This window comes from Oculina patagonica, chromosome 7 (assembly GCF_052425735.1).
Source record: "Oculina patagonica isolate OP01 chromosome 7, crgOcupat, whole genome shotgun sequence".
Classification (NCBI taxonomy): domain Eukaryota; kingdom Metazoa; phylum Cnidaria; class Anthozoa; order Scleractinia; family Oculinidae; genus Oculina; species Oculina patagonica.
Genome location: NC_135764.1, coordinates 12,260,506 through 12,287,985, shown reverse-complemented (window position 1 = coordinate 12,287,985; position 27,480 = coordinate 12,260,506). Strand labels below are relative to the sequence as shown.

Sequence of the window (27,480 nt, the reverse complement as noted above, 5' to 3'; positions counted from 1 at the left end):
CTGGTTCTTATCAGTTTTGAACATTGGAATAAACCAATCAAAGCCATGCAGAATCCGAGAATATATATATTCATGTTTAATTTTACCTTACACTTCTCTGACACTTTTCAGATGCTGAGCTCAAGTACATTACTTGCCCTGACGGATGTTCATGTTTGGATTATGAGACATGCTGTGAACTCGCTGATGGGCATTATGGCTGCTGTCCTTATTCGCACGCTGTTTGCTGTTCGGATCACGAACACTGCTGCCCTGCTGGATATAGGTATACCAAAATCCTATTTCTCACAAACCGTTTTCTCTTACTTTTACTGTTTATTTTGGGAGAATGTAGCTTTATATCAGCACGTTTCTGTGATCTGTTAATGGTGCACTGAGCCCTAGTTTATATAAGACTCGCTGTGGTTCAAATTATTTGGTTAACAAATCGACCACATTGTCAATCACCTACACTCCCTTTTCCCCATGCCTGAAATTTTTCTTTCATTTTCATTTTTTTTCCACAAAAAAAATATAATTATAAAGAATAGATAGTCAGATCAGTATACAGAATAAATAATAAGAGAAAAAGCCATTGCATAATTCTTCTGCGGTGTTCCAAAGGTCATCCAAGTTTTCCCTCCGTCCAAAAGCTTAGCTGGCAGCGCATGCAGGCTTTATTCAATCTAGTTCAGATTTTAAGAGAAATGCTTAAACATGAATGATGAACAAAGTGATTCTCTCGAACTCGAATTTTCACTGCTTAAAGCTTCCTGGAAAAATATCCTGTTATTAGGGAGGAAAACCTTTGTGCAGAGGTCGAGGAATTTCGTTCCTTGGGTTAAGGTTAAACTGTGGATAGACCTTTCAATCACTAATGCATAATTTCTCTAAGTCTAAAATGAGTCATACGCTTGATCAGTGCGGTAGTTTGCCTCCGGCAAGAAGCTAGCCGATCTTTAATAAAAGCGCCCTTCTTCTTCTTCTTCTACATCTGTTTCCTCTTGATTTTTAGATGTGACCTGGCCTCGGAGATGTGCGTGACTGGTAATGTCCGTCTTCCGATGCTGAAAAGGACAAAGTCCCCTCGACGACCGAAAACACAACACGTTAACTTGGACGAGAAGATCCACTTCGTTCCTGGACACACCCAGGGTGGGGACCCTGTGGTAGATGACGGGTTACTTTGGCCAGAGCGCCCATAAAATTTGAAGCTTATCTGGCCTGGATGAATTGAAAACGTGAACGAACAATATTTTTTAAAACTAGTACTTCAAAATGTTTCTTTTTTTAATTATAGTTAGTGTTAAATTTGTTTCTTGAATTTTGGTGACGAAAAAAAAAACTAAATTTGATTCGACATTGGGCCGTAAATCGGATTGCTACATTCAATCACGTCAAACATTACGGGATACTGGTAATTCTTCAGTCTTAAAGGGACCGTGTCACCGATTTTAGCCAAACTTAGGCATAGAAAATGACCATTAAATTCGTTTAAATATATATATAAAAAAAACTCTTAAAACAGTGAAGGAATATTTAAATAACACACCAAATGCAAAAGAAGGCACGGATGGCCAAAAGTGTCGAAGATTAAAACGGATTGCGACATGGGTCTTTGAAATATGGTCCGGTCGGAACAGTTTTCAAAGTAAATGTTGTCTGCTTGCAACTTAAAATTATAACGCCCGGGAGACACAGTTGGCTGCAGCGAAGCTATGGTTTTGTTATTTAGAATAATAGAAGTAACTTTGCAAACATTTAGTTTCATAGCGAATATTTGGCAAAATAAAAACAAAAAAAATTATCTTAGCCGTGACACAGTCCCTTTAAAGCATCACTCTCAACAGTGCGCCATGTGGGTGGGGACAACACACTTTCTTTACCGCGCATACTACCAGTTACAAAGAGGTACGAGATTTGTGGGAACAATTGATCCGGCGGTTACAGATCTGTTAATTTTTGAAGGCATGATCAAAGTGTATCTGAACTATAAATGATGTCGATTTCGGGACGTAATAGCTATGGATTTTCCCGCGAATACTCATATGAAGTGCGCGCAAAGCACGCTGGTTGACAGTGGTGTTTTTGAAAGATTATCAGTCTTTTCAAGGAACTCCTCTTTTCTTTTCTTTTTTTTTTTCCTTTCGTCACCAACTTTTTTTGTTTTGTTTTGTACTTGCATTTGTTAAGGACGTGTGACTTGTTAGCCGAGTTTATTTTTCTTTTTACCAATTTTCTAGAAATTTTGATTTTATAAGATTTTTAGGATTATTATTTGCATATTAGACTATTCTATTTTTTTCTAAAGTTTAAAAGGAAAAACAAAAAAAAACAAAAAATAAAATAAAATCAAGTAAATTCGAAGCGTACTTAGTTACTGCAGCGGGTATCGTTTTTGTCGAATCCTTGCCGACGCGCCCGAAGATTTTCCGATTCTCATTGCCGTACTGTTTCGGATTGGTCATTAATAATAGGAGAACCCTTCGGCCTTGTGCGAAGATTTGCCGACAAACTTAGTTAGGACGAACTTTCGTCATCGACAATAGGAACGTTAAGATAAAAGTACGGTTACGAGATTGGGTACTAGCAGGACTTTCGAATTTCATTCTTGTTACGTTCGCAGAGCTCTCGCTCCTTTCTGTTGCTGACCAGTTGAATAGGAGACTAGAAAGGCATAGGCACTAGGTTTGAAAACTTTTACTCGTGCCAGTTTCTTATTGGTAGTCCGATTTAAAATTTCCTAATAGTTTTCTTATTGGTTTATAGTTAAGGGTGAACATTATGAAGAAAAATTTAAGGTCTGAGGTGTAAAACAATAATTGTGTCGAAAAAACTCAAGTAGGAACAGAGTATTTTTCGTCTTTTTTTGTTAAGAAAATAGCTTTGTTGGATACAAAAACCATGTTAACGATCTTAACACTAGATAGCTGCATTGACAGACGCCCAAAAGTTACACTAGGGATTTCATTCTTTTTGACTGGTTTGCAAGCTGCCCTCATTCTTTGGAAAGCATAAGAATCCATTATCGCTTGCCGGCTCATTAAGCTGGGTCTGCTTCCAGACTATTTTATCGACCTTTTTTTTTTTTGCATAACTAAGACGTAAGGCAGTTGTAATGAGAATCATGATCAACATACATGATATAAACGTGTTTGAATATTTTTGCATAATTATCCTTTTTACGGGCAAAGCCTGTTTTCATGTTTCAAATAAATCTATGTTTTGCTAAATAAAGAAAATGTTAAATAATTAAGGAAATACTAAATAAAGTTGATTTGTAATGTGTTCTTCGTTGTCAAGGGATTTTAAGTTATATTTCTGTTATACAAAATTACTTTGAAATTAGATACTTCAAAATTATTGTTTACTGAGATTAGAATAAGACCCATGCAGCAGTTATAAATCACCTGCTTATATCCCTCCCCCCCCCCCCCCCCCCCCTTGAAAAGTCCAAGGCCAAATGGCATAACTAAATCAATGCAAATATTCCACCTTTGTTCTACCTTCAACAATTAACGCAGCATCCTCATGTCGGTCTTCTTGGCATATTTCTTGTATTTGCGAAGGAAGCTTGGACGTAAGTTTTGCTCCCTCTGACAAACGAATGATGTAGAACCCTCGTTGCATTTCATTCAAGAAATTAACCTGAGAGATTCGGTGGTTAGAGCGAGTTTCACTTGAGTGTAGAAAGTAGTTTTTGTTTGCTTTGGTTTTGCATTACTACGCTTAGTGATGGGCTCAAAAAACTCCCGCCACTTTCTGAGCCAATCGAAAGTAAAACAAAACCCAATCGTGATTCACTCGCGCACGTTTAATGCCGGCTGCATGTATTTGCTTTGAGTTTTGATTGGTTTACTGGTCTATCTGTGTCCTTTGTAAATTGCCAGAGTTATTACTTTGGTTTTGGTTTTTCAACACTCAGGCCCCGTTTACACGGGTCCGGACAAATTTTTGCGCGGACGAATTTTGTACCTGGACCGCCTGTTTACATGGATCCGTGCAAATTTTGTTACAGATTGCAGTGGTGTTTACACGGAACCGTGCAAATTTTAGACCAGTCGCGACATTTGAATGGCTCTTTTACGTGTCTGTTGTGATTGGTTATCGCTAATGTTTTAAGCCAATCACGTTGCAGCTAATGCAGCACGCGGCAAATAGAACATGGCGGCAGAAACGGCAGACAAGAACTTTACGTGGTCTGATGAAGAAATTAATTTGTTGCTTAATGTAGTTATAGACTACAAAGCAAGAAAAGCAGGGGAAGGAGTTGATTGGGAAACGGTCAGGAGCAAGTACGAAGACGTAACCAAAATGTTTTTGGAAAAGTACCCTCATAACGACAAGGAGAAATTCCCCCGACGTACCGATGCGTCAGGAAGCCTCAACAAAGACCGAATCCAAAACAAACTAAAATAGCCAAAATAGCGATGCAGGCTGCCGCCGCTCATCTTCTCATATCTGTGAACTGCTTTCTGGGTTTCTTTTGCCTCAAATCTTTAAATTTTTAAAGCAAAATGTAACAAAATAGGGGCATAATGCAACAAAATGTTTCATTTTTGCTAAGCAACCAGGCAAAATAAAACTAGATTCCATGCCTTAACCGCGCTATCTGTGCAAAAAGTTGCACGGTTCGGGTGTTTACACGAGTCCGTACGAAATATGGAACCGTGCCGGTCAAAAATTTAGTGATAAAAATTTGAAACCCTGCGCAGCGTAGGTGCTGAATGTATAAATGAAAAAAAAATGTAAATACTACGCTGTAGTCAAAAAAACTATTCCCGACGTTTCGGCAATTCTGCCTTCTTCAGGGGAACAAAACTATTTAGCCGTTAAAAAGTTTGTTGTATCACACGCGCATACATACATACATACATACATACATACATACATACATACATACATACATACATACATACATACATACATACATACATACATACATACATACATACATACATACATACATACATACATACATACATACATACATACATACATACATACATACATCGGTTTATTTGTTAAAGCAGGTTACAAAATAATTGGCAAGACGTTAAGTCCTGATGTGGACCTGCACTAATTAAAATAATAAATTACAATAAGATCCTATATAATACATGATCAAAAATTTATTTACAATATCTGAATAAATAATGATAGGTAAAATAGATGAATTAATAACAATATACAGTATTGAGCGAGCATTTAAATAAATGCTCGCGCACGTTTCCGCGCGCGCGAGAGCGCACGATAATACAAAGAAGTCAATTCACGTAAAGCTAAAATCTTGATTAAGTCCACTCGGAGCCAGAGTTCCGTGTTGGAAGATGTATCTCATCTCCTGTTTCTTGCGGTACTGTTGGTTTGTCAGGCCTGCTTACAGGACAGCGACCTTCATATCCTGCAGGGAGTGATCCCGCTGGTTAAAGTGTGCTGGTACAGGAAGGTCATTCCTGCCGTTGATCACATCCCTGCGGTGTTCCCTGAAACGGTCTGCCATCATGCGCCCGGTCTCCCCAATGTAGACGGTCGATGGACATCTCTCGCATGATACACAGTATACTACGTTCTCCGTTGTACAGGTGAAGTGACCTGTGATGTTAACATGCCCCTTGGGTGTTGAAATTGTGTTAGATGAGTTAACATGGGGGCATGTGCGGCAAACGGTCCTGTTGCAGGGAAATGTACCCGTTGGATGGTTTGGTGGGTCCTGCGGTAGACTGCTTCTGACTAACAAGTCCTTCAAATTCTTGGCACGTCTGAAAGCCATCAATGGTGGTTTTCTGAAGATATTGTTGGTCGTGCTATCATCGTGAAGGATCTTGAAGTTTCCTGAAATGATTTTGCAGGCGTCCTGGTTCATGGGGTGGAAGGTGGTGACTAATTGTACTCTGTCATTGGCGGTGTTGTTTCCAGAGTTATTCTCCAGAAGCTCAGCCCTCGATTTAATTGATGCTGATATCGATTTAATCGATATATTTAAGTATTGCTCGATTTAATTGATGCTCGTTCTCTCCCTCTCCTTATCAAAAATTTGACCTGCTTTTTTCAGGTCCCAAACTTGCACACTTAGCCGTTCAAAAATTCGTCCAGTTCCGCCGGTCCCGTGTAAACGCAAGGTGGAACCGTGCAAGTTTTTGTCCGTGCAAAAATTTGTCCGGACCCGTGTAAACGGGGTCTCAATTGAAAACTGAAACTAAGTCATTGAGACACTTCGGAGCGTCACAACATTCAACAGTCCGCGGTCAGGCTGACTTGACGCAAGAGTATCGACAAGCTGTTTTTAAATTAGAACTATTGTTGATCAATGGTGAAGCCCACAACAAAGAAGATCTGCCACGTCAAACACTGAAGTCTTTGTCGGAAGTTTACCTGTAAAGCGTCTACGAAACACAACGTTTTTGTCATCAGCTTTGCGTACTTTTGAAAATTTTCCTCCTGAATGACTGCGAACGAGTCAACTTACTTTTCACAAACTTTTGCTCACTTGCTTTCTTTAACTAGTCCTAAACAGGCTTATGACGCAGTGATGCTCTAGACTTCTCCATCATGACAGGCTAGTAATTCCTGGTAAATATTAACTACTTACGACTTCAGGTAGCTCTCACAATAAGGCGTTAAACCATGATACAGGTTGTCTGGTGGATAACACAGTCAACTATGGGTAATCTATAAGTTAACACAATTACAGGTACATCTCGAATTCTCCTCACAAAAGACGCCGCCTACAATTAACAAACAGCGCTCTGCTACATTTTTTTCTAGAAGACCCAAGGTAGGTATCCATAAGAATTCGTTGATCTTAGTATTGCCGACAAATACTATATTTTTTTTTCGTGGTTAAGTAATTCTTGAAGAACTTAGCTATTTTCGGGTAGATTTTTAGAAATAATACAAGGTACAGGCTTTTCAATTAAAAGTGTTTATTTAGAAATGGGTATTTGATATATAGTAAAAGTTTTGTCGGAGAATCTATTTTGTTTTAATTCTTCCTTCCCTGGTGGCATTTTTTTCTAATAGATAAAATGAAAATTTGCTTTGGTTTACGAGGCAAGCATTAAGATGTTTTGCAAACAAATAAAAACATGAGAAGTTAAAATCCAAAAGATCACGCGGCACGCTTTCAAAAGTCATTCAGCACGGGCGCGCGTTCGAGATGAAATGATAGAAAAAGCCAACGAGATGCTCAGTGCCGCGTGTACTGTGTCCAAATGAGTAAGGGTAAAATAATTTTTCTTTTAAAAGCAACCATGAAATGTCGGTAAATCTTGCTAATTTTTTTTTTTTTAGGCGATGACAATCGCCTTATCGTGGCCCTATTGGTGGGACCCTCGTCCCCAGGTCTTCTCGGCGACGAGTTTTCGGGTTGGGATTGGTAACTAAACAATGCGACACGATCTGCATTCTCGTCGCCTTAGCCCTTTCGTGGGGACGAGATGGTCAAGTTAGGACAAGAAATCGCCGCGAAGAACACAAAGCAAAGTACTTCTTGAAAGTTAGAAAGGACTTATAAAAAATAAACGAAAGAGTCAAAAATTTGGCTAGTTCTATAGATTCGTAGACTTCTTCTGCAATTTTTTCTGTTTAAAACTATTGCGGCCGCGTTGACCTCGGTCGTTCAGAGATTTATCTTATATCATATATCAGGCTTATACGGTGTCACGCAAGGAGATAACACAACGTTTGTTTCGATTTTGGCAGTCAATTGCCTGTCATTTAGTGTACGTAATTTTTTTAACAAATTTTCTTTATTTAATGTCTCGCCTCTGCATGCACTGCATGCCGTTTATTGTAAAAGCGACCGGAAGATGATTTTTGTCAGGCGTAGAATATTTGCTAATATATCCTGTCCAATGAACAAAAAGCCAATCTTAACACTGGAAATATATTATCCAAAGCCACAATATTTAATAAAATTGATTTATAAAAGTCATATGTTTTCTCGCGCAAACAAATCAAACAAAAGCCACGAAGATATATTATGGCTTACTAATTTAGTCTGATTGCGTGGTTAACTCTGGTGCCAGCCACGACGCAATTTTCAAATGTCAAGAACTTTCTTCTTCTCAAATCAGCTTTATTTTTAGAAAATTGTTTGAATTGGTAGCTTGAAACCCAGAGTAGTTCCTGTTTATTGTAAAATCATCCGGATTGACTAAATTATAAAGGAATAGTCATTTAAAATGGGCTGCAAGAATACATTGCAAAAATAAGTTTTCTTATTTGGCGGGGACTCCTGTTCGTGAACGTTAATCACCTCTACTTTCTGAAGGATTATTATTGATATTTTTCTTAATTGTTTTCTTTTGTCTCTTTTTTGTTTGTCTGTTTGTGTTTTCCACCACAAAAGTGCACGTTGTTGATTTTGAATCTCGAATCTCCTGGTTCTCAGCTTTCACGTGCACCGGATCACATGGACCATTTCCCTTGTCTGCTCAATCGTACATTCTAGATCTGTTAACGTTTGTTAATTCAATCTAAAAAAACTCATTTCCAGAAAAATATTGTCAATCTTAGAAACTAATTCATATTTAATCTCACACTGTTTAGGTGGCTAAATACAGACGCATCTTATTTTCCCTTGTACTTGAAGTGGTTGGTGGGTTTGTTTGGAACACAGTTGTGTCTACGTGATACGAGCTTTGTCCGACAAAAGTTTTAGTGTTTTTTTTTTTAGAAATTGCAGGTCGCCTCTGCTAATGACTTCTCAGCAGCAACTGTGCTTCTTCCAGTTTTTACTTCACTCGCCCTTCTTCCTTCACTGCAACGTTTTTTTTTTTTCTATAGCTTACATGCCAAAACATATCTTATTTTTACAACTTTAAAATGCCCTTCATGCAAAGACAATCTGTTCCAGCCAAACAAAGAGCAACGCAAAGTTGTTGTTTAGAGACTTGCATTAAACAGTTTGGGCAGTTTTACAATTTATAATTGTTAATGTTTATTTACAATATAACCTGATTAGTTAAATACTGAATTTTCTATAGGAGTGGTTACGTAATCGTAACAAGTTACGATCTTAAAGAATAAAAGTTACGTAATTACGTCCTACACAATAAATAATGCTTGAAAACAAAATATTCCAATGAAAAATGCTGTTAATTAGAGGACATATTTAAAAAGCTTTCCACGACAGTCCCTTTAATCAAAAGATAACCCTTCTTCCTGGTACGCTGTTCAGCTGCCTTCATACAGACGCATCTAACTTCAAGAGTTTTCTTTGCAGATGAAGTGGTTCGTGGGTTTGCTTGGAACACTGTTATGTGTCTTCCTGATGCTATCTTGTACTGTGGGAAGCGAGAAGGGTAAGAAGTCAATGGCACAGTTAAAGATGATTGCTGCCGTGACAACACCAACCAAAGTATGTCCATTTGGTTAAAATGTTTAGCTTCAGATGTAGTTATAAGAAGAGGCAGCGTGAAGGCAATTCCAAAAATTTATTTAGACTTTTTCCTTCTCAATCATGACAAAACCGAGAAAAGTTAAACTGCGTGAAATATATTTTAACACGATACAAAGCTATACTACGCAATACTGAATTTCATATTTACGTTGAAATTAAATACTCAATCTGTTTAATTATTGTTATAATCGTGTCAACAGAATTGTCTTTTCTGATTTGTTTTCCGCGCGCCAATGTCTCAACCACGTAAGTTTCCAACCTTTTTTTTCCCAGCTGAACTGCAGTACCCCTCACGTTAATTGCATCCTATCGAAAACAATAGTTCCCACTGTTATATTCCTCGTTGTTCAAAGATTTTTGACTCGGCGAATCTCATTTGGAGGATATTCTGCAGTTGCTCGTTTTGGATATTGGGCCTCGTTATGCACGATTCAAATAGTGCATGCTTGTACTTTTTAAATCTTTTACTCCCTGTACCGCACTCAATACATTTATACTATTGAACAATTAGTCTACGAGCTCGAGTCGACTATAGAGTCGAAATAGATGAGAATAGATGAGAATAGAGTACTAAGAAATACTTATCATTTCATTCACAGCGTGTGTCAGGCAAAGTAGAGGATTCCAAGCTGTCTATAAAGAGTGCAAAACTATGGAAACGTAATGTTGTTTGTCCTGATGGCCAATCCCAATGTCCAGATGGAGACACATGTTGTAAACTTTCTTCAGGTGCTTATGGCTGTTGTCCCGTGCCAAATGCTGTTTGCTGTAGTGATGGAGTACATTGCTGTCCTAATGGGTACACCTGTGGTGCAGGTGGATTCTGCCAAAAGTGAAAGCAGATTGGAAACAGTTTTGAAGGAAAAAATTATCGGTTAGGGACAAGATGGCAAAAGCTCTGCACAACACTGTTTGAAGAAACATTAATGTAATTGCAATAGAGTACGTGTAAATGAAAAATAAAGCATATTGCATCTTTCATTTCATGTTGTGACATATTTCATATCATGAGACAAGGGGCGGTTCGGCAAAAAGAAAATCAAGAAGCTACTGAAAATAGCTTTAAACCGGGTGGTTAATGTTTAAACACTCCTTTGGCTAACAAGAAAGCCTAAAGCCTAAGGTTTTTAAACGGACACAGTAGCCTTTATATATCCTTTTGTTGGTGTTCAACAAGAAGTGCGTTATGTAGAAGCGTGACATCCGATATACAATACTCGACCGTCAGTATGAAAGGTCAAAGCTGTTTTGATCGCTTTTGAAGACTTCAAAGGTAGACCGGTCATGGTTGTTTTTCTTTCTACTATGTAAAACACATAAAATGTAACGTTACCCTTTCATTACAAGCGAAGGTAGATTATGAACAGGTGGGCACCATAACCTACCCAGTTAATAACCAGTCAATCAGTGCTTAAGGTGGCTAAACACAGTTTTCCAATCTTTGTAGTACCTATCCATAATTTTGCACTCATGACCAAACGGCTGTAGCTGATGGGCTCAAATTTGGCAAGACAAGATAAGCTACTGCATTCGTAATTTAAGCATGCAACTTCAAAGCATCATGCGTTACCCTGGCAACACAGCCAGTTACAAATCAATCAAAGAGTTGAATTCTTTACGATTTCAGAAAATTCAGTCGGAAGAGTTTTTCCATCGTTTGTGTACAACAGACATAGGAAAATTGTGACACTTTAACACTGAAGTAATATAGGTTTAACAGAGGAATCGATGATTTAATTTTTTGCTATTTTATGCTTACACGTATAATCCTGTAATGTTTAAAAATTATTTTGCTAAATTACATTCCTTTTTATCAATTAGCCATGTTCAAAACGAGCAGGGGACTGGGTACGAATATTCAATATCGATTGTACTGAAAAACTGGGCCCGTCATCTGAAAGAGCATCCAAAAATTAGTAACTCAACCAAATTTGAGAGTTATTGGTTTAAACGCATAGGTATGGTTCACTTTTAGAAATTGCTAAAATAACAGAGCTTAGTATGGATTGGAGGGACAGCTGTCCATCCAGCCATACGAAGCTCTCTTATTTTAACGATTTTTAGAAGAGTTCCATGCCTTTGCGTTTAAACCAATAACTCTCAAATTTGGTTGAGTTACTAATTTTTGGATGCTCTTTCAGATGACGGGCCCAGTTTTTCAGTGCAATCGATATTGAATATTCGTACCCAGTCCCCTGCTCGTTTTGAACGTGGCTAATTGCACACGCGCAATTTTTAGATTTTGCTATTCTCAAAGCCTTAAGCACGCGCGCTCGGATACGCTTCAGAATTGAATCTAAAGAGCTCGCGGAAACTGTACTCAGATTTTTTTGCACTCAGCAGTTTTCTTGCTCTCTTTAGTACAGCCTTGCAAAATTTCTTTAAAAAATCTAACGACTGGTTCGCTAGAAATCACGCCTTTCTGGTAGAACAATGAAACGCCCAATTGACTATGAGGAGCTTATCAACCGTGGTGAAACTGCTAAGAACTCGTTGGTAATGGAGAATGAGGCCTTGATCTTTCCTAAAGAGTCTGGAGAGAAAAGGTGCCAGCTGAAGTGCAAAAGCAAAGTCTGTTGTACAGCTACTGAAGGAAATCATGCAAAAAATAAATATTCCAGAAGTCTTTTGAAGCGACAAATAATTAAAGAAAACAGACTGCAATTTTACAGAATTACGTTAAATGAGAAGTCCATGGTGTCCACTTTATCGAGAGTCAAAATAATAACGCGCGATTGTTATTTTGGTACCACGAAGTTGTCCGTTATACCCGTAATAGCGAGACTCCGAAATTGCGGGAGTCATTGCAAGTCAAGCCTCTATAGCTCTCGCCGGGGATCTCGATTTTGTCCGTGATAGCGAGTGTCCGTACGTAATAGCGAGGTATCCGCAAGGCGAGAGTTAAATGTACTTGTTCTATTGTTCTCTCCAAGGGAACGAGCCATTCATGTGAAACCTCGCAAGAGCTGCTATACAAACCTCTAGACTTCACAGCGGTCAAACGCAAAAATTGACGTCACATCCGGTCTTTGCCGCCTCGAAATTTTGACTCGAAAGTGAGCAAACTTTTGCAAGAAATTGTTAAAGAAATAGTACGGTGAAAGAACAGTTCAAGCTGGGACACTCAGTGGAGATGAATTAGCAAATTTCCAATCCATAAGCGGCGTATAAACCTTAACTTTCCAGGGACGGCGTTAACTTTTGGCTTTAAAGCAAAGGTTTACGGAAAATTTAAGACTTTGTATGGAAAATTTTGGCGGCAATTACACACGAACGTTAACTGCGCACGCGCGCTGCGTTTGACCGCTGTGGACCTCTTGACAACCACGCCATTAGCCTTATTCCAGTTGTTATCAATAAGTACTAAAAAGACCACATTATGCAGATCCCAGTCCACTCTAAACTGATTTAAATAACCTTTAAATATCCATCCTCAATAGGATCACTTACGCCAGTACGCTGTTTATGCCAGGGAAGAATCAGGTAGGATCAGTTTGAGTCCTAAAGTTAGTTTTCAAATTTGTTTCTTAGCACGGCGTTAACGTACGTTATCAGGGCCGAGCTAATGTAGCCTGCGAATGCAGCTACCTCTCATTCGCTCCCGCTACAAGTTGTAGCGGGAGCGAATGAGAGGCGGCTGTATTCGCAGGCTAGGGCCGAATCAACTGTTTAGAATGAAAATCGTGGAAAATGCGAAAACCGATGCGCATATTTTTATTTAAAAAGGTATTTATTGGGTGTCGCTGGTTTAAGTTTATTAGCTTTCATCGTTTGCAGTTTTACTCTACATCCTTGATGGTATAACAAACATATTTTCTCACATGACCTTACCTTACCTTTTCTTATAAACACGGTTGTCTATTTAAAGCTTAGAAACGCTTGTGAGGCCGTGTTTCCCGTCGAACTAAAATTTGGTAGTAGTGGTTTTTCCACACTGAGTTGCCGTTAATAAATACTGGAAACCGCGAAAATGAATTAAATTTTGAACACTCTCCTCCAAACCCCACATACACAGTTACAGAAAGTCAAATGACGTTTATAGTTCGCTTCTTTTAAAGGCCAGCTGGGTTGTTATTTTCTTCAGGAGGTCGCTAATTTGAAAATCACAGTTACTCATTTAGAGGTGTAATTTGTTCGCTTAAAACTTAAAAGAATGCCCGGTATAAAAGTCAAACATGACTCACTTTGCCAGAATCTTATAATGATAACACTGACAAATTGAAAAAAAAAAAGAGAAGAAAAATACAACATTCATTTACTTCTATTTTATAATCCATATGATATGCAAATTTATGATGAAGCGGCCACGTTAATTTTGAATTCTTGAGAAGGCAACCGCCGTTGCTATGGTCGCAAACTAAATGAAAGTGAATACAACACAAGGTGAATACAAAACAGTACTATCTTTAAATGTATTTTTTTTTCCTAAATATCGACAGAAAACGTATAGAATTGCCTACAAGATTACGCAAGTCGTTCATACATTGTCTCTAATTTTTTCACGCACGTAAACGCACCTAAAAAAATACGAGTTGGTGGAAATCAAGCAATACATTGGGCTGGGTTGAAGGCGCCGTCCGACAACTGAGACATTTGACACAACTTACACAATTTGTTTGTTCACCTTGGTTTGAAAACATTTGTGGCCTTATTAAAAGGGGAATTCTAAATAAGAATTTATCATCAGTTATTTCATGACTGACACATTTTCTTTTGTTATTCAACAACCATTATTTAACTTACAACCCTGTTGAATATTAACTACACTGAAAGTCCGGGGAGGGCTTGAAAATGTAATAGGGAAGAGCTGGGCTGATGAATTGAATTTATGATTATTAATAAGGGATTTATCTGTATAAATCCCTCCTTTCAGGGATTTATCTGTATAAATCCCTCATTTCAGTATTTATACAAATAAATACCTCAAACAAGTGAGTTTCGGATAATATTTTAGGCCTACGCACTCATCTCTGTTCCTGACCAAATCAAACCCCTTGTCTGGACAAATTATTAAACTTTACATTTCCAACAATATAGTTTTTTGGAGTTTAGAGGTCACGTGATGCCGCGGTTCTGAACACACGCTTTATCAAGTGCTCCGCAAAATCAGCACTTTATTTCAAAATTAACTAAGGAACTACCAACTTTTTCGACCATTTTATTTGCTGGCTTGTTGCGTTAAAGCATGCCCGACCCAGTGGACCCAAAAACTGAGAAAAACAAGAGCGAGAAGAAAAGGCTCAGAGTGAGCTCAACTGAAGACAACGAAGACAGCGACGCCATTGTTGAACTGACGGTGTCGGAATTTCAACGCATCATCACCAGAGTTACAAAAATTGAGGAGGAGGCGAAACACCGCGAGGCACGTATCGCTCATCTGGAGAAAGAATTAATACTGGCCAAAGAAGAAATTAAGAATATTAAAACCACATCAACAGAGCTTGGAGAGTCTCTCCAATTCACACAGAGGGAACACGAAGAGGTTTTCGAACGCATTAACGAGTGCGAACGCGAACAAGCTGCACACGACAACGACATAATTAAGCAAGAAATCTATAGTCGCAGATGGAATTTGATATTCTACAAAATACCCGAGCGACAGGAGGAAAACTGCAAAGCGTTGGTTAAACAAGTTCTCATTAAAGATCTCAAAATGGATCCGTCAGAAGTACAGTCAGTTATGTTCTGCGGTGTTCACCGTTTAGGAAAACGCAGCAGAGGTCGAACAAGGCCCTTAATTGCCCGCTTCACATGCCGTGCCGACAGAGACAAAGTCTGGAAGCTACGACGAAACCTCAAAAACTCTCATGTAAATCTCGGAGAAGATCTTCCGAAGCGCGTCCAAGATTTGAGAAAAGATGTCCTAGTCCCGGCTATGAAGAGAGCGAGAAGAGATCCAAGAAACAAAGCGCATGTAAACGGGGACAAACTTATTGTCAACGGAAAAGCCTACTTTCATTTCAACATCCCTGCCCGCTGGCTAAACGCCGAACAAGAAGATCAAGACGCGGAACATGACGAAGAATCACCGGATATAAACGCTTCGGCGACAGACTTTACATACGAAACAACGGTCGAGTAAGTACTAACTTTCACGAAGCGAACCTTCGTAACACTTATCTACTTATTTATTTGTTTGGTTCCTATTTAAAAAGTAGACCTTTTTTTTCCTGTGCGGAGCACCGCTAGATTTTGTCTATAAAATATTATTCCTTGATGACCAACACGCACACCGATTACCGAATTTGCGTTCAGGCCTTTAGAGCCTATTTTATTTTACTTAAAATTATTTCTCGTGGTAATAGTTGTTTCAATGTTTTTGTTCTTTGGCTTTTTAGTTTTGTTTGTATATCATATACTGCTTCCACCTTATGCAAATTCTACCAGATTCATCAAATACCATCTGAAAATGCTAATTTCTTTCTTACACCTTTGCAAATTTATAACCATTCAACAACTATGACGAATCAACCTACTTTTCCTATCTACAAATCCCCAAGAGGAATGTTGTCAAAGGTACATCATGTTTTCTGGTCTTCAAAAGATGCCATTGTTACTTTTTCTTTGGAATATTCACACTAAACCTGAAATGTCTCTCTCTTAATGTAAGAGGGCTAAATAAATCGATAAAAAGACGCTCCATCTTTAGGTGGCTTCACAAACAAAATAAGGATGTTATCTTTCTTCAGGAAACGTACAGCTCCAACGAAACCGCTAAAATCTGGGAAACAGAATGGGGCGGAAAAGTTCTTTTTAATCACGGAACATATCACAGCAGAGGAGTAATGATCCTATTTAACCCCAAATTAGATTGCCAAATTGACGAGGTAGTCCGAGATGAAAACGGAAGGTTTCTTAGCACAAAGATCACTCTTGATGATTGTCAAATCGTTTTAACCAATGTTTACGCTCCAAACGACACTAACCAACAAGTTCTCTTTTTTAAGGAGATTCAAAAATCTCTCAGCAAGTTCGCGCAAGAGAAATTTATTATTGGTGGTGATTTTAACTGCGCTCTTTCACCAAGTGACAAAGAAGGAGGGAATCCTACTTCAAAAAAACAATCCGTCATTAAAGAAATCGATAATTTATGTCACCTTTACAGTTTGTGTGACATTTGGCGCTCCTTAAATCCGACTGCAAAACAATTTACATGGAGAAACAAGTCTTTTAAGGTCCAGTGTCGCCTAGATTACTTTCTAATATCGAAAGAGCTTAGTAGCACTACAATCAAATGTGATATTTTGTACGCTCCAAATACAGACCATTCTGCGATACAATTACATCTATTAAGCGAAGAGTTGAAACAACAAAAGGGACCTGGCTTTTGGAAATTTAACTCTTCCCTTCTTGAAGATAAGCAATACGTTTCTGACTTGCGCAAAAACTTAACAAACTTCATAGAAAAGTACCGAGACGTTGAAGACTTAGGCCTAAAATGGGATCTTGTCAAAATGGAAATTAGAGGTTTTACTGTCAAATTTTCAAAAATCAAAGCAAGAAGAAGACGAGATGAAGAAGTTTTCCTCCAAAAGAAAATCAATGAATTATTTACAAAAGCCGAAAAGAATAGAAACAACAGGCCAATAATTTGTGAACTTAATTCTACTCGAGCTCGTCTAGAAAAAATAATGGCACTTAAAACTCGCGGCACCATCATCAGGAGTCGCGCAAGATGGCATGAACAAGGAGAACGCAACAACAAATATTTTTTAAACCTTGAAAAAAGAAACCACTCCAGAAAGTTAGTCTCTAAACTGAAGCTACCGAACGATTCTGTCATAACTAACCAGTTTGACATTTTAGAAGAACAAAGTAATTTTATAAATCGCTATATACCTCGCAACACGCGGAAAATGTTAAGAAGCCGGAAGAGGGCGTTTTCTTTAATCCCAGCAACATCTCAGCTTTATCGGACCATGAACAGGCTCTATGTGAAGGTTTGATTACAGAAAATGAGGCTTTCAAAGCACTCAAAGAATTTGCAGCAGCCAAAACTCCGGGTACCGATGGTCTGTCGACTGAATTTTTCAAATTTTTCTGGCCTGAGCTTAAATCTCTAATTGTTGAAAGTTTTAATTATGCTTTTCTTAACGGTTCCTTGTCGATATCCCAACGACGAGGTATAATTTCGCTTATTCCCAAAAAAAATAAAGACAAAACCATCCTTGAGAACCTAAGACCAATATCTCTTTTAAACGTTGATTACAAAATTCTCACTAAAGTTTTGGCTAATCGTTTAGAAAAGGTATTACCTAAAATAATAAATCCCGACCAAACCGGTTATGTGAAAGGGCGATACATTGGAGAAAATATCAGATTGATCCAAGATTTGATGTTCCATTTGGATAAAGAAAATTCGCCTGGCATCGCCGTTTTTGTCGATTTCCGGAAAGCCTTCGACACAATTGAGTGGAACTACCTGGAGAAGGCTCTCACACTCTTTAACTTTGGGCCCGATTTCCTACAATGGTTCAAGACTGTATATTCAAATATTTCTAGCTGTATTCTCAACAATGGTCACGCTTCTCACTTCTTTTCTTTAACTCGTGGAGTGAGACAAGGCTGTCCAATATCAGGCCTTCTTTTTGTTATTGGTCTTGATCTTCTCGCAAGAGCCATCAAAAATCACGATCTTATTAAAGGAATTACAATAAGAAACCATGAAATAAAAACCACCATGTATGCAGATGACACCACAGTCTTTCTTAGCGATACAGAATCTGTTCCCCATTTACTCGAACTGCTAAACCAATTTAAGGTTGTCTCCGGCCTAGAAGTCAATTCCACCAAAACCGAAGCTATGTGGCTCGGCAAATGGAAAAATAGATGTGATACACCTTTCAATTTTAAATGGCCCGTCGACCCGATCTGCGCTTTAGGCGTCTTCTTTTCCTACGACACCACAAAAGCGGATAAGCTTAACTTCGACGAAAAGTTGCGAAGTATGGAAAAAGTTTTGAATATTTGGAAAAATAGGAAACTGACTTTAATTGGCAGAATAAATATCGTTAAAACTCTAGCCTTATCCAAATTAATTTTCAACAGCTCTAACCTCAGTTTACCAAAGGACTTGCCTGACACGATCAACAACATGATTTTTAATTTTATTTGGGAAGGTAAACCTCCCAAAATAAAGAAAACTACAGTCATAGGACAAAAAAACAAAGGCGGCCTAAAAATGATTGACTTTAAGGTAATGGAAACCGCTTTAAAAATCTCATGGATTAACAGGATACACCAAAACTCTTCCTCCTCCTGGAAAATTCTCATTGAACATTTCTTTAGGCAACATGGCGGCCTTTCTTTCCTATTAAACTGCAGATACAATTCAAGGCAACTTGATCTAAACAATGCACCACCCTTTTACCAAGTGATATTAAAGCATTGGCAGGAAAACAAACATATTATCTCAGAAGACAATATTAAACGGCAAAATGAAATTATATGGAATAATAAAAACATCTTAATAAACAAACACATGATCTATTTAAAACAATGGCACCAAAGCGGCATTACCTTTATTAGCGACTTGCTTGATGATGATTTTAGTTTCTTATCGCATACCACATTTCAACAAACTTTTCAGCTGAAAATCCCGTTCACAACTTATTATGGTCTAATAAACGCAATTCCACCAAGCTGGAGATGCGAAATCAAAGCAGCAAAAGACCAATTTGAAAACGAAAATGCGTCGCAAGAATCCCCTTTACGCAATATTATTAACACCCGTTCTGTTTATGCAGCTATTACGGATCATTACTTCCAACCTCCAACTGCTGAACAAAGACTTCTACGGTATGGTTTCTCCCAAGAAAGCCTAAAAAATGTTTACAACTTCCCTTTTGCAATTACGATCGAAACAAAGCTTCAAATCTTTCAATATAAAATCATCCATAATATACTTCCTACCAGGTATTCGCTTTTTCGTATGAATTTATGCGACTCTGAAACTTGTCATTTATGTAAAACGCAGCCGCAAACATTGCCTCATCTACTCTACCGATGTCCAAAAATTTCTAATTTCTGGACTGCATTTCAAAAGTGGTGGTCCGAAAAACAACAAAATACAATTACTCTTTCAGAACGCGATATCCTTTACGGCTGGCATGACAACGCCATACAAACAAAAGATATTTTAAATTACATATCACTTGTAGCTAAGTATTATATCTTTTGTACGACCCAAGACTGCGATGATGTACCTTTTGACGGCTTTCCTCCTTTTCTAAAAAACAGATTGGATACTCTACAACATATTGCAGTTAGAAATAAAACTATTAACAATTTCGAATTAAAGTGGAAAGACTTTATGTAAGCTTATTTCCTTGTTTATTTATTTTATATTTTTTCATTTACTTTATTTTCCTATGTACCTGTACCTTTATTTTCATATGTAAATTGTAACAGTTTATAAACTACGTAACTTAATTGTAACTTACGTCTGCTCTTTTTTTTTTCTTACACTGTAACATTTGTACAATGTTAAAATGGCAATAAAGATATTAAAAAAAAAAAAAAAAAAATATATATATATAGTTTTTTGTTTTGTTTTTTAAACAAAAGAAAGATATGTTGTTTACGGTCGGAGCCGAGGTACCACTAATAAGACAGTTTTTGCCCTGCTGGAAACGGGCTTTATATAATGATCCTTCATGAATAATATCATAAAATAAGTCAGATAAATACCTCCATTCTCGGTATTTATCTCTTACTCGAATCACTTTGGTCGGTTTTGGTCGGTATGTTGGTGTAATTGACGCAAAAAAAAAAGCAATGAAACGAAAATTCTTAATCATTTGAACAAAAGCAACATCTACTATCCGTTGCAGTGAAACTATACCTCACAAAGTTTTTCTTGTAATGCGGGTCTGGATTTGAACAAGTATAGTAGCGGATTGACGGATTTGCCCCAACACGGATCAGCAAATTCCGTACCCCTATTCCCCCCCTTCTGAAGAGCATTCCACGATGAAACCCTTCTTCCTGCCTTTCTTCCTTCCCCAAAACAATTCACTGTTAAGCTGCCTTCATACACCTCATCTAATTTGAAGCATTTTCTTTGCAGATGAAGTGGTTCTTGGGTTTGTTTGGAACACTGTTGTGTGTGTTCCTGATGCTATCTTCTGCTGAGGGAAGAGAGAAAGGCGAGAAGTCAATGGCGCAGTTAAAGAAGATTCCTGCAAATATTCTCGTCAAAGTATGTTTAGTAACTGCTCTCGAAGTTTCTAGAGGTCTAAAGCATTGGAAGAGTTATATTTTGATGGCTAAAATGACAGTTGCGTTCTACGCTGAGGGCCGTCAAATCAGTGGAAACAAAAACGTTACTTTAGCTGGCTCAGAAAGATACATTTGGAAGATTTGATCCATTTTTGGGCGGGATAGAGGGAGATGTTGTAGCAATTATTGTTTTAACAAATCCTTTAGTTGCTGTTGTAACTATGAGTAACAACAGCGTGAACGCAATTCCGGTAGTTCCATTTCTTGACTTCAGAAATTTTCTTTTCATAATCCGAGACATCAATCGAGAAAGGTAAAACTACCGTACATTTTAATACGATTACAGTGCTATACCTTGCGATACTGCACACCATATTGACGTTGAAATACCCTATCTGTTTTATTAATATTATAAACGTGTCGTTGACAGAATTGCCTTTTCTGATTTGATTTACGCGCGCCAATGCCTTAAACACGTTTAGTACTCAAATGCAGGTGTGAAATCAAAACGTCATCTAGTTCGAATCGGAATGCCTTTTCCATTATTAGTGTGCGAACTACGCGCAATTAAATCTGAGTGTTTTTTTTTTTTCGTTTTGCCGTTGCTTTAAAGATCAAAAATTTTCTTTAAACAAACCACAAACCAAAGTTCATACAGACTTGTGCACCTCAAAGGGTGCTATTTAAACGATCTAAACGGGGATAAGGCTTCCATTAGCGAAGGCGCCCCAGAGTTGATAATCGCTCATAGATTAAATATTATTAATTTTTATTCACAGAGTGTGTCACGCAGTATAGAGGATTCGGAGCGATTTATAAAGCCCGCAAAACTATGGAAACGAGATGTTGTTTGTCCTGGTGGCCAGTCCTTATGTCCAGATGGAAACACATGTTGTAAACTCTCTTCAGGAGAATGGGGTTGTTGCCCTGCGCCCAATGCTGTTTGTTGTATTGATGGTAAACATTGCTGTCCTAATGGATTCACTTGTGGGCAAGGTACATGCTATCGGTGAAGGCAGATTTACAGACTGAAAAGGAAAACCCCGGATGCCTAGAGCAAAAAGCTTACATTGAGCAAGCTCGTTTTTTGAATGTGAATGCAATATGGTCTGTTTCGCAAAATGATAGGAGGGGAAAGGCCAGTTTTGTAAGTAAAAGTTAGTCAGTTATGGACAGGATTTCAAAAGACTCTACACGCTCTGTTTGAAGAAAAAAACATTAATGTATTAAATGCAATAGGGTATAAATGGAAAATAAAGCATCTTGCAACTTTTATTTCTTGTTGTGACATAGTTCTTTTCATGTGATTAGGGACGGTTTTCATTCGGCAAAACAAAAAAAAAAACAAAAAAAAAACAATTAACTGGTCAGTGAGTGCTTAATGCCAGTTAAAAGCAAAAACATCTATGTGTACTAAATTGTCATTTTAAGGTGGCTGTTATTTACGAACTTTAAAAAGAACACTGTCCTGCCAAAATAGCAAAATTGCACTCAGTTTATTCCACGTTTTATCGCTGAATTGCACCAAATCTTCAGGTAAGATTCTATAGAGCTAAACAAAAGCAGTAGTTTAAAAGAGATTAAGTGCAAGATTGCAAGGATGAAATTTAAAGAGATTACATTTTACGAAATCTGAAAGTTCCACTTGCTATTCTTGTGACAGTTTGGCCATTCTGACCATCATTTTATCCGTTTACTTTATATTCCTCAGTTTTTATCATCATTAGCAATTATTTCCTCCGATTTACTGATAATAAGGTAAGCTTGAAGCAAGCTAAGGTTCTGGCCATAATTATGAAGACACGAAATTTCAGCCGGGAAAGTGTTTCTTTAATCGCAGCAATTTTTACATGATGCAGATCGGGTGAAAGTATGACATGTTAAAGTTGTACCGTTGTGAGCACCTCTGGAGATAGTTCATAGTGCCCTCTCTGAACAGATCTCTGAACAGATTGGTGGGTACTGAGGCAGGGGAAGAGACTATGGCCACGAAATATACGTAATTGAAATATAATAAATATCCTTAAAAAGAATTGGGCTTGTACCATAGCAAAAAGTGTTTGTTTAATGCTTGTTTGTGACTATCCCTTTTTTTTTTCACGTCCGGGTTGCCTTTATTATTAAATTTGTAATAGTTTCCTTTTCTCTCATTTTTTTTTTTGACTGCCCTGGTCGATTTTGTGTTGAAAACCTGGTGGAAAATCAGGTTTCACCAGGTCTGTTACAGAGGGGTGTAAAAGTTCTATCATTGTGCCAAATTTTAGCTCAATCGGATAAAACGGCAAAAAGTTTTTTCCGAGAGTAGCGCTTCAAGCGCTCTGCTGGCCCGGCGTGGTAAAAATCACTCTATAAATTCCAGCATAAACATAGACCAAACATATATTCCAGCATAAGCTAACGAATGCTCGTGGCTAAATTTATCCCAGCCTTACCACTGTTACACTCAACACGAATTAGCTCACTTGAAATCAAAGGGTTAAAGCTTATCGCTTAGTCAAATTCACCCAACTGTGCCACATATTTAATATACAATCTTCGTTCACTGTCCAAAATCCACGCGCGCAATTGGTTAAAATAGATCACGTGATTTTGCTTTACCTGTCGTCAGCAAACTCCGACAGTCCAGTATTGACAATAATGCACAAAAATCGTGCATTATTGAAAATGTCTTCAGCTTCAAGGCTTACGGAAGATGAAGAAAAATATATTCCTCAAATTATCAACGATCCAATACTAAACAAAATCGAAGAGGATAACAACTTGAAGCGCTTTCATGTTCAAAGGTAAACTGCAGCTCAATAAATACATTTTTGTGTGCGATTGACTTGCTTGTAGTTGCTTGATTGTGAAAGCCATCGACTTGCTTTGAACAAGCTTCTCGCTGACTGTATTTATGAACGACCACAGCTGATGAACGATTTTATGAACCATTTTAAGCTTTATTTCTGTGTCCGGCTTATTTGTGATTTTTATATAATTGATGTAATCCCGTATAATTATGTACTACTACACTTCTTATTTTTAAACATTAAGCTTATTGCTTGAAGTTCGTTAAGTCGATGACCGCTTGCAGTGTACTTAGATTGTATATTTAAAGGGTTAGAGTCTGTCCGTTCGTGTTTTGTTGACAAATACACGCACTTGCTGGCCGCACAATGAACTCTAAATTTTTAATACTGCACTCGGCTACGCCTCTTGCAGTATTGAAAATTTCTCGTTCATTGTGCGGCCAGCGCGTGCGTGTATTTGTCAACAAAACACTCACAACAGTCTCTAACCCATAAATAAACAACAGTTAGAAGTAAATATCGCACGTTTAGCAATTTTCACTCAAGTGTGAATCCAACTGATAATAAATTGCTTCAGTTAGCAGAATAAATTGCTGATCGGCAAGTCAAGGTCTAGATTCTTTTATACAGTGGCTGTCTTCCTTTCCGGGGGGGGGGGGTACCCAAAAATGTTTTGTACGGGGAGGCTCCGCCCCGAGCTCTTATCCCTTAACCTTTTATATACCATTTTGCCAGAAATTGTACCCCTCTCGTATACCTTTTAATGAAAAAGGTACCCCTTTCATATACTTGAAAGTCGTGGTATAGACTTAAAACATAACGTTTTCTTGTCATTTTCAAGTAGCGCTTTATGAATTGAAATAATACAGCCATAAATTGCATCTTTTCGAAATATTTTAATTAAAGGCCCTTTCAAAAACCTAAAAGACAGATTTCCATACCCTTTTGCATACCTAAACTTGTGAAATCCCTACCCTTTTAAATACCTAAAGCCTTAAAAAGGTACCCTTTTCGGGCGGAGCCTCCTCGTAAAAGCCATTATAGGAAGTAGCCCCCCCCCCCCCGGGCTTCCTTTAATCAGAGATAATTAACAACGTTGACCAAATATGGGAACAAATTTTCCATGTTGGTTGACTGCAAAAAGAAATGTGTGCTTTTTTCATTGTTCATTATGTCCAAGTACAAAAACAATGGAAAAATGTTCATTGGCTTAAGCAAGAATTCAATTGTAGTGGATTGTTACATTAGAGTTCATCCTGTTGGGGCTTGCAAAACATTAAACAGTACTTCCTTACTAGAAAGCAATAATTTACATCTATATGGGGAGTGTCACAACAGCTGGGCGTTTTATCAGTCTTACAACACACTACTTACAATACAATACTCAATTTCTTAAAATTTAATATTTATACTTATAACAGCGCAATACAAATTGTTTTTTTAATACATTTACAAAAAAAATACCAACTACTTTTGGCTTATTAAAGATAAATTAGAATGAAAATGGTAACTTATAAAATCTAAATCAAATTGCACCATTTTTTTCTTACCGACATTTTGTTCAAAAATTTTAAGCTGTTTCTGTCAGTCATTGAGAGGGGCGTTTTATCAGTCTTGAGAATGCTCTACACTATCAACTCTATGAGAATTTTCGATGTTCACACTGGCTCACTAATGTCATTTGCCGTAACAACTGAATATCATCCGAGTAAACAGCAATTCCCTGTACAGTATCATGTAGATAAGATTTTTCCTCCATATCCTTAGTTCAAAAGAGCCACTGTTTTCTTGTATTGCTTCTGTTCTACAGCCATCATTTGTAACCCGCTAAATTATAAATTATCTTTGAATTCTGCACTTTGCCCGGGTGATTATTTTTGGTATTTTAAAACACTCTCGTCCCCATAGCCCTTTCGTTTCTCTTAGCCGGCTTGGCACGAGAAAACGGAGGGCTCTGGGGACATAGGATTTTTGAATGGGCTATTTCCGAGTTACCCTTTGCCTCTGTGTCATAACGAGTATACGTGCAACCATTGAAATGAAAATGAGTTTGATTTGCATGAATGGACCTGTAGGTGAAACTCATTTTCATTGAATGGTTTCCACGTAGACTCGTTTTAAAACAGAGGCAAAGAGAAACTCGGAAATGGTCTATTAATTGTAATTTTTTTGATTGGCTGTTTGGAACAAAGAATTCCAAAACGGAAGTCGAAAACGTAACGACTCTCTCATACATTCTTTTAAAACGTCATGCGACTGCATACATAAAGACCGGAAGACCTAGAATCTAGGACTGGAAATCCTGTGTAACCAGATCCCTTCGTTTGCTCGTGCCAAGGCCCAACCGGCTAAGAGAAACGAAAGGGCTATGGGAACGAGAATAATTTAAAAACTGTACCAAAACCTTGTTCCCAGGGTCTCCCTTAATCCTGCTCCCTGGAGCAAAAAAAAAGCACGCAGGAAAAGAAGAGACCCTGGGAACTAGGTTGGCTGCACCATGTCTAGATGCCTGCGAGTGTACAACCACGTACCTTAATCCCCAGTCCCCCTTGATAAGTGTAACAGTAATGTGGGTTATTCCTAGGAGATTTGCAAATAATTCACTTCCCTGCGTAAACGTCTTTTAATAAATATACATACAAGCACATATAGTCATGAGAGGTTACAAACTGATCATTTGTGAACAGACAGCAAGTCTGAGTGTCATTGTGCGAGATGTTAATTGTGTACACGCATAAAAGTGGATCAGAGGAACTAGTGTTTGCAAGAAAATTTGGATAAACAAGAGAGTTTGAAAAGAACACCTTTCAGTTTGTATTTGGCTGGTCGTATGTGATCTCATAGGTGTCCTGTGAACCCAAGAGGAACAGTTTAACATGTTTTTAACCTGCGTAGCAGGCGTAGAAATGGGAGGGAAGGGGGGTTGGGAAGAGAGAAAGAGACAGAGGGAAAAAACGAAGGCACGCAGGCTAACATGTTTTGGATTGTCCGCACTTACATTTCAGCGCCTTTATGACTGACACTATTTTGGACTACACACGCACACTGGTTTTGAGTTTGGAAAAAGGAAACAAAAATTGCAGGGGAAGTTTTTGTTCGTTATGAATTAGAAAAATTCCACAACTTTGGATTAGTAAAATGCTCTTCTGGGACATGTCGCTTCCAAAGTATTTAGTTAACGTTAAGCATGCGTTGATTTTTGACACGGCAAGAAATCCACATCAGTGCAACAGACAGAGTCCCCACCCCACCTCCCCTCCAAACCATAGCCTGACCAGTTTACAGGTCATCATACCAACAAACTAAAGATACCGTATTTATTCGATTAAGCGCCCTGGGCGCTTATTAAATTTTTGGACCTTGAGGGTGGGCGCTTATTCGAGGTGGGCGCTTATTCGAGGCTGGGCGCTTATTAAATTTTCACCATTTTTAGCAAGTAGTACGTTTATTTTGCAAGAAAAACAATGTGTTATAACTAAGGCTACGTTTACACGGACACGGTTATCAATCGACACGGCATGACGCGTCGTCGGCGCGAGTGTAGGGCCAACGGTCCGACTCGTTAAGCGCGCTGCTCTCCTGCCTGTCCCCCCCGTCGTGCCAAAACATGGCCGTTTTCAAATCGATCGCCCGTTTTCCGTTTCGACACGAACCGTATCGTTTGACGCTCCACTACAGCGTTTTCAAACGACCCGGTACATAGTTGTCTCGATCGGTGCCGTGTACGAAAGGCGTAACCGCATCCTTCGTGCGGTTACAAGAACCGTGTCCGTGTAAACGTAGCCTAAATGTGAAGATGTACCAAAGCTGAATTTTAACTGTTCATTAAAAGTTTCAGTGAAAAATAAAACAAAAAAACAAAAAAAAAACCTCGGCCCTAGGGGTAGTCTCTTAGTAGTACTTAGTCAATTTCAATCTTAACTTCAAAAATAATCAAAATTCCTCTTGTGCCCTCTTTTAAGGGGAGTGGGGGTGGGCGCTTATTCGAGGCTGGGCGCTTATTAACATTTTCTACCTACAGGGTGGGCGCTTATTCGAGGTGGGCGCTTATTCGAGGTTGGGCGCTTAATCGAATAAATACGGTAA

The 27,480-nt window shown here is 38.2% G+C and overlaps 3 protein-coding genes across 4 annotated transcripts in view; all 3 read left to right on the top strand.

Moving 5' to 3' along the window:
- The window catches only part of LOC144659707 (uncharacterized), a 29,481-nt gene extending 26,214 nt beyond the window's left edge, over positions 1–3,267 (top strand). The window contains 2 exon segments of the mRNA XM_078520200.1: positions 112–265; positions 995–3,267. Coding sequence (XP_078376326.1) covers positions 112–265; positions 995–1,184 — 344 coding nt within the window. The 3' untranslated portion in view covers positions 1,185–3,267.
- A 5,766-nt stretch (positions 3,268–9,033) lies between these two features.
- Positions 9,034–10,371, top strand: LOC144659705 (uncharacterized). Its single transcript, XM_078520199.1, has 2 exons — positions 9,034–9,343; positions 9,985–10,371. Exons 1-2 carry the CDS (start codon positions 9,209–9,211, stop codon positions 10,219–10,221), a joined length of 372 nt encoding a protein of 123 aa, XP_078376325.1. The 5' UTR covers positions 9,034–9,208; the 3' UTR covers positions 10,222–10,371.
- Positions 10,372–12,746: 2,375 nt separating this feature from the next.
- Positions 12,747–21,880, top strand: LOC144659704 (progranulin-like). Of its 2 annotated transcripts, none has more exons than XM_078520198.1 (3): positions 12,747–12,868; positions 20,454–20,579; positions 21,385–21,880. In XM_078520198.1, exons 1-3 carry the CDS (start codon positions 12,851–12,853, stop codon positions 21,616–21,618), a joined length of 378 nt encoding a protein of 125 aa, XP_078376324.1. In that variant the 5' UTR covers positions 12,747–12,850; the 3' UTR covers positions 21,619–21,880. The 2 variants fall into 2 exon arrangements, with proteins under 2 accessions (XP_078376324.1, XP_078376323.1); XM_078520197.1 differs by having other exon boundaries at positions 20,454–20,585.
- Positions 21,881–27,480: the final 5,600 nt, after the last annotated feature.

Coding starts and splice junctions, on each gene's coding strand:
- LOC144659704 (XM_078520197.1), top strand. Junction 20,586..21,384: donor CTGCAAATATTCTCGTCAAA/GTATGTTTAGTA, acceptor TTTTATTCACAG/AGTGTGTCACGCAGTATAGA.
- LOC144659705 (XM_078520199.1), top strand. CDS start 9,209: ATGAAGTGGTTCGTGGGTTTGCTTGGAACACTGTTATGTGTCTTCCTG. Junction 9,344..9,984: donor CCGTGACAACACCAACCAAA/GTATGTCCATTT, acceptor TTTCATTCACAG/CGTGTGTCAGGCAAAGTAGA.